Raw genomic sequence first — 7,617 nt, 5'->3', positions numbered from 1 at the left:
ACATCGTTGATTTAAAAGTTTTGGGGTCGGCTTCAGGCAGTTTTGAGAAGTCGGACTAGATATCGGGGTTACGAGGAACTATCTCTTCTACCGTTGGGAAGCTTCCGCCCTCGGAGGCCACAGAAGCATCCTCCGCATGAGGGGAAAACACCATCGCTAAAGGTATCACATTGTTTCCCACGCTAAACTTAGAAGGTACATTAGACATATTTTCGACGAAATAAGGGAAGGTAATAATAACAGAGGATTTAAAAACAATAAGGATCCCTGGGACGAAGGGGGAAATGTGCAACAGCAGCAGCAGCAGCAGAAGAAGAAGAAGAAGAAGAAGAAGAAGAAGAAGAAGAAGAAGAAGAAGAAGAAGAAGAAGAAGAAGAAGAAGAAGAAGAAGAAGAAGAAGAAGATTTAGGGTTTCAATACAGGAATGCTGTAAAAATCGGAATTGCATTCTCCCATCCCTATTTATAGAAGTTTGGGCGTCAGAATAACGAAATTGCCTCATCATTACATGGCATCAGAATCGAAGTGGCAGGACCAATCAGGAGTCCCACGCGAAACGAACCGATGCATCGGGAACACGTGTCATGATGACGTGTGAGGTCGTGACGTCATGTGAATTCATGGACAGCACAACCCCAAAATTTGTTGTTCACGAAGGGCCATGTTGCCAATTCGCCCAATCTTCGCGACTCGCTCAGCTCGTTCAAACGTTCCGACCATGATGAACATAATTCGCTCATCAAGCCCGCCCGAGGCCGGCCTCAATAAGCGGAGGGACTAACTGTATGGGTCAAAATCCGCTCTAGAATATTTGAAATAAAATAATACTAAGGAAAGAGTTTTCGAGCCATTGTTGGTCGCGGTGGATCAGGATGAAGTAAAGCCCATAGCTGAAGAGTCAACATGAGTCGAGGTTGAGGTCGAGGTGCCAATCATGGTCGAGCTCGAGCACCGTCAATGAAACTGTAATGACTAGTTTTCAAAATAGGGTATTAAAGGGAATATTCCGTGGATATTCTCTGTACATGTACTATTAGGGTTTACTAGGAATGTGTCTCATATAAATAGAAAAAAGGGTAAGAATAGAGGCACGTGAGATTTAATTATAAGAACAACACTTTGAAACAAGATTCATTCTTCACTCAATACAAGACTTCATTTTTTTCTAAGATTCTCATCAGATTCGAAGAATCCTCAACCGTTTGAGGATCTGGTGTTCAATCATTGTCAGGTGGAAGGTTTTTTTGTTCAACCTTTTGCTTATTAAATTATTCCTTTTAATTACATAAGTGCCATTGTATTGTCATTTATTGAAAATCATATACACGCTGCTATTGTTCTTGATAGAAAAAGGGTATTTATTACAGAGAATCATTGTTTCCCTAGTAAATTCTATTTGACCACCTTTTCTGATTTATAAGATATGAGAATATTATTTTTAACTAAAATTAATCAATGTTTAACTGAAATTAATTATTTGAACCAAAATTTAAGTTTTGGGGTCAAACACTTCTCACTTCACATCTATCTATATTCTTTATCAAGAGAATGCTTATAAATAGAAAATAATTTTCTGACATAACAGAGAAATATTTTTACCGAAAAAGGTCAATGATGGGCCCATGGAATTCTCATAATAGAGTGTCTAAAAGGACGTTACAGCCTTGAATGGTTTTGTTTTGTTTCTTCCGACTATAAACGGAAAAAGGGAAAAATTGATTCTGTTTCTTTCTTTTGGTTTTCCGTCCGGTGTTCGGTATTCGTATTGAAATCCGATTATATTTTGTTTTGCACCGCATAGGACGCCATTCGAGAAAAAACGCTCCCTACCAAAGATTTTTTCATACCCAAAAACTCGAACCTGAGACCTCCGGTTAAGGAAAGAGTAACCTCATCCGCTGCACCACATTCTTTGATGGTAAATTGGTTTTGTGTCTGTTACTGTTAGATACGATACTACTATTTATTTTTAGAAAATATTCCATCCGATCCAAAAAAAAAGTGTCAGTTTAACTAAATTTAATTTGATCTAAAATAAGTGTCGACCAAAAGTGCATTAATTATATTTTTCTCAAATCTACTTTCGCTCCAATAAATGATCTAAAAGTTATGAGGAAAGATAAAAGGACAATTCGAGGAAATATAACGAATAATATTTAGTCAAAAATAATCTTTTTGATTTATTATTAGATATCTTTTTAATGAGTGTTTCATAATCTTAAAAACACTTATTTTAAATCGAGGAAATTTAAGTTTTAACTATCTTTGAGAAAAATAGACACTTATATACACAAAACAAAAATAGTTACTCCTATTACTGCTTTGTCGGAAAACAACAGACGCTTACAGAAATAAGATCAATTAAAGATGTTCCATGAAAAGAAAAAAAAAGGTTTTATATACTGATAAGTTAATTATTGTTTTTAATAAATTATTAATTTTTACCTATAATTACTTAATAAATAATTTAATTATGTAAAAATGTTTTATACCATAACTAGATATAATTTGTTTAACTAAAACAAAAAAATTCAAAGATGTTCCGATGTTCGGATGTTGAGTTGAGGACGAGGAATTGAGGGTTACACTAATTCAAAATTTGAAAAATTTCGAAAGCATTCCGCGCTTGGTGGGACCCACCTTCTCAATTTTATGCGCGCTTTTCAACTTACCCAAACCAGCAACTGAAAAACACCTCAAAAGTGTGAACTGAAAGCGGCGATTCTCTTCACATAAAAAAGGGTAAATTCTGTTCAAATTATTACGGCCATGGACGAGCTATAGAAGCAGATTTAACATTTTAAATCAGTAAGGTAGAATACTATTCGATCCCCTTTTTATTTGTGACATTGAATTGATGAATTCTATTTAGTATAAATAAATATTCGTATTAAATTATTTTAACTAAGTATTTGTTTGAGCAGTATTAGTTTGGATAGTAGAAGATGGAGGCTCTGAAGAAAGCATATGCGGGGATAATTCTGAATATGGCAAAGGAGGCGGCAGCTCGGGTTATGGCCTCAGAGCAAAAAGCCCTTAAATTTCAGCAGGATTTGCATTCCACTAAAGAGGAAGCCCTTCGAATGCTTCTTCGTTTGAAATTAATGATTGATACTAAGGTAGTTCCAAATTGTGAATATTCTACTTAAGCTGCCTACTTGTTTGATTGATTGAATTGTTTGGTTTGACGACTTATCATGTCTCTTCATTTGTACCGAATTTAACTTTTGTTTTTGAAGCAACTATACATTGAATGATCTTATTCTTAGTATAGTGAGTGCTCCATTAGATTTTATCTGTCTTTAGAGCTTAGGAGAGTAATGCTATATTTTTCTCCATCTATTTTGTTTTTGTTTTTGTTTTGTGTTGGATACTTTAACAAAGGCTTCAATCGATAAACATAACAATTATTTGATTATGTTCGTTCTCACATGTCTGTTAGTTCAACCAATACACTGTTGCAGTTATTTTAATGTGTTTTGTTATATATCCTTCTACCAGTTATATGATTGATAGGCTTTCTCGATCATATAGCACCCCCTAAAAGATATGACTAATAGAGACTTCTAAATTTTGTTGAAAATGTAGCATTATACTGAATAGAACTCATAACAGATTGAGTGCTATACCAGCAACGTTAACCACACACACACAAAAAAAAAGGCGTGTTTAGAGGGAAAAACTTGAGGGACTGGAAAAAAAGTTTATAACGACTTCAGTCAGTCCAGGGCAAAAAAATTTAAAGCTTAACTTCTTGTACAGATGTTCTCCGTTGTCTAACATCAATGGAGTTAAAGTACCAAAGAGGTCACTAATTAAAATTATGCTGGTGCTAGTAATGTAGCTGAATATTGCTTCTTACATTTAGCGTGGCACCATATTTTCTTTTTTGAATCTAAACGCGTGCATGAGGATTTAAAAGCTGAGACATATGGTGAAACAACTGTTCTATTCTTTGAGGCGATTTCACTAGAAAGACATAATAGTATATTCTAGCAGGATGTTGATTCCTATATCTCACAGTTTCAAGTGGTCTGCCTTATCTTTATTGCAGACAACTGAAGCTGAAAGATTGTCCCAAAATAAGCAAAGAAGAATTGATGAATTAGAAGCTCAGCTTAATGAAGCGGAAGGGGTGATAATAGATCTTAGAGCAGAATTATACAATGTTCGGGAGCAGTTGAATGAGGCAAAGAATAAGCATCTCCATCACTTGAGACCACATGTAAAAGAGGATTTGGTTTGTCGCAACAGTTATAAGTCAAAGCTAAATAATTCTGAGTCATTAAAGTTCCCTACTGAATTGGGATCCAATGTCTTCAAATCAGCAGACATGACAGACATAGCATTGTGCAATTACTCAACAGACAATCATATTTTGGCTGCAGAGATTGTGAAAAGCAATGAGCCCGAGATTTATCAAAATGGATATTGTGCAATAGAGATGAGCTTAGCAGATGAGAGATTGCATTCTGGAGATGATCCAAGTTTTCCCATTGAAGTTACACGGGTTACTGAACCAAGTGGACGAGATGCTGGAGCACACAATGTGCCAGTGACTAAAGCTAAGAAAATAGAGAATTTAGTTGGTGAAAAACCACTTAAAGGCCTTCCCTCTAAGCAGCGGCCCTATACATTCCGAGGAAAAAGACGAAGAAAAGCTCAATATGGCAAAACCAAAAATAGCTCTTGCAAGGTTCGTTGTAATAAGCTCATGTTGTCACAACGACCATTGACAACAATTTCTCGTTCTGCAAGATGCTTGCATGCAGGCACTTATTATGATAGTCCTGATAGTCCTTCCACTAATACCGAGAGAAAAAACGTAGCAGGAAGTTCTTTCTTGTTGGGTAAAAGATTGCCACAAAACAAGGATCTAACCATTGCTGTTGCTCGTAGAAGTATTAGGAAAAGACGCGTCAAATACTTGGACGATAGTTTTCCTGCATCATTGTCACATAGCTCCCATTCTAATCACCCGATCAGAGCTGGTCAGCAGTGTCCATCTTTTTCTCATAGCAAGTCTAATGCAGTTGAATGCACTGTGAAATCCACTAAATTAACAAATGAATGTGATATTGAAGAGGGTGCGGGTTTTCTAACAGATAACAAGATATGTAGAAAGTCTGCAAGTGCAGATTCAAATGAGGACAAAGAGTTGATAGATGTGTCGGTGATTGTAGAGGAGGGTGATGATAAATCACTGCTTGACGTGACCATGTTACCAGTTGAATCTATCTTTGGAGATGACAAAGCATGTGAAAGAAGTAAGGAATCACCTGTTCAAGGTAACAATAAGACGCCTCTCAAGTATACATTCAGCAGGAAGCGTAAGAAGGATTCCTTGTTGAACCCAAATGAGAACCCTTCTCTAGTAAGCTCAATGAAGAAAAGGACTGCAGAGATAGAAAACATTGATCCAAGATTGAAGGATTCAAACCCGTTGAAGGATTCACCTTTAAGAAGTAAACAGTTGGTGCAGGTTGCTCGTCAGGTTAGTAGTAGTAAAACTCAATAATTTCAGGAGTCCATATTATTTGCTCTGCGACATTTTGAATTGTGCTTACAGTTTTATGCTGTGTTCTGATGACACATCTTTGATAAGTTGATATCTTTATGCCCCAATATCTGGAAATCCTCTATGAGTAAGTTAACAGAGGCATATGATTAAGACAAAAAGGTCTTTTGAAATAGTAGTTTTTTAATTAAATGTTACCATTTATTTTCAAATAATGCTTAGTTAGGAACTGAATTCATCTAGTTTAATGCTGTTGCATACTTGCAATTCTCAAGAGAAGTTCTCTGTTTCTTAAATGAGAGGATCAATTAATTAAAATAGAATCAGAATTCTGGAATGAAATCTTCTTAGCTGACAATAGTAGGTCGTGAAACCATTGTATAAATTGGTCTTTCAGCTTTTATCCACATCTACTCGATCGGATTCATATATGAAAATATACATTGTGCCTTTTTTCTTTTAATCGCTTTGTTAGATGTCTGAAATTTCTGGCAATTTTGCTTTCCTCCAATCTTGCAGCTTGTCTCTCTTTCTGGAAGAAGCTGGTGGTAATAGTTTTGCAGTCCCTATGGGTGTTGAAGACCATAAATTTATAAGGCTTTTGGGCAATGTAGACGCATATTTATTCAATTTCCTGGTACCACAGCAATGGCTTAATATATAGTAGATGGGCTGTTCTTTTCCATCTCTGGCGGGATCATCGTGTAATTATCCAGGCATTATGAAAGTTAAGCTGTTTTTTGAGTGTCATTATCTGTTCTTTACTTCTTTATTTTGAGGAAGCAGCACAATGGGTTTCAACTTACTGAAGGTGTATAAGCCAGTTTATCTTTAGGCAAAAACTATCCGGACAAACTGCTTTTGGCACAAGCAAAGTGGTGATTGGTGAACCTAATCTTTGCTTGGTAGCTTTCCAGAAACATGATCTCACATATTCTGGAGCAGTTTCTGTCGAAAGATTTCTTCGTTAAGGTGTTTTGTGTGTGCAAGAAGTTAAAATAATAAAAATGAATTACACATAGAGGACGAAAAGATCAAGTGTGTGACTCATTTTCATGAGACTCCCATTGTCTACTGCCTTGACCATGACCATCCACCTCATTTAAAATTTGACCAAATGCCAGAAGAAAAAAGCCCTTTTTAAGTAACATTTTCTACTTCTATTTACCTTGATTGGGTAACTTTTCACTAAAACTCCCAACAACAAGCAACGCAACTAAAGACAAACTTTTCCAAGACGGGGCTACTCGTAAATAACATGTCTCTTTTCGAATATACAACACAGTTACTTGATAAATAAAATTCAGAACATAATACAAGAAGAGCTGAAATGCAAAAGAACTGCTACAATTGATGAGAACAAGTCCCAGCGCTGATAATATTCAACTTAAAATCATATTGATGCATGACTTTCGTGTATTTAGTAAATGGTAATTCACCAGCGAGTTTGGACATCTTTTCACCTTTTTTTGCAAAGCAATGTGAGTTCATGGCAAAATTCACTAACGCGATTGATTTGATTTTTTTGGGATATTATCACTTTTAGCCAACACCAGAAACTATTTATATCTGATAGCCGAAAAGGTGAATAAAATTTGTATAATTTTTGTATATAACATACAGAATGTATATATATACAAATTTTATACATTTTCGGCTATTATTTTTACAGCGGCTATACAATATCATTTCTACGATTTTTTTGTCTAGAAGGTCCACTAAAGGGAAAAAGCGTTCCGGAAAGAAACAATTTTCCAAGGCTCAAAATGCATCAAGTTATTCAAAACAAAGCTTGAAACTGTTCAAGTAAAAATCAAATGTAAACTTTGACCCACTCATCCTCTCTTTTCTGCTGGATTGTTTTCAACTTGCTATTTTGTGGGTTCATGTATAATGATAATGGTTTCTTTCATTCTTTTCTTTCCAATGGCCTGTGGCCACAGTATGATGTCTTGTTTCTATGTTGCAAGAAAGTAGAAGAAGTTCAAACAATAGTAGCTGAACAAAGCACTAATAAAATTTTACTCATTCGGCGTTTGAGAGATATGGTTGACATGAACAAACAAAATATGTTTGGATAGAAATAGTGATGATGTGCA

The 7,617-nt window shown here is 35.6% G+C and overlaps 1 protein-coding gene across 1 annotated transcript; it reads left to right on the top strand.

The window, feature by feature from the left end:
* Positions 1 to 2,673: 2,673 nt before the first annotated feature.
* On the top strand, positions 2,674 to 6,265 carry LOC107828659 (uncharacterized). Its single transcript, XM_016656019.2, has 4 exons — positions 2,674 to 2,813; positions 2,925 to 3,119; positions 4,055 to 5,494; positions 6,038 to 6,265. Exons 2-4 carry the CDS (start codon positions 2,946 to 2,948, stop codon positions 6,068 to 6,070), a joined length of 1,647 nt encoding a protein of 548 aa, XP_016511505.2. The 5' UTR covers positions 2,674 to 2,813; positions 2,925 to 2,945; the 3' UTR covers positions 6,071 to 6,265.
* Positions 6,266 to 7,617: the final 1,352 nt, after the last annotated feature.

This window comes from Nicotiana tabacum, chromosome 17 (assembly GCF_000715075.1).
Source record: "Nicotiana tabacum cultivar K326 chromosome 17, ASM71507v2, whole genome shotgun sequence".
NCBI classification, from domain to species: Eukaryota; Viridiplantae; Streptophyta; class Magnoliopsida; order Solanales; family Solanaceae; genus Nicotiana; species Nicotiana tabacum.
This window is presented reverse-complemented; position numbering and strand designations above follow the sequence as displayed.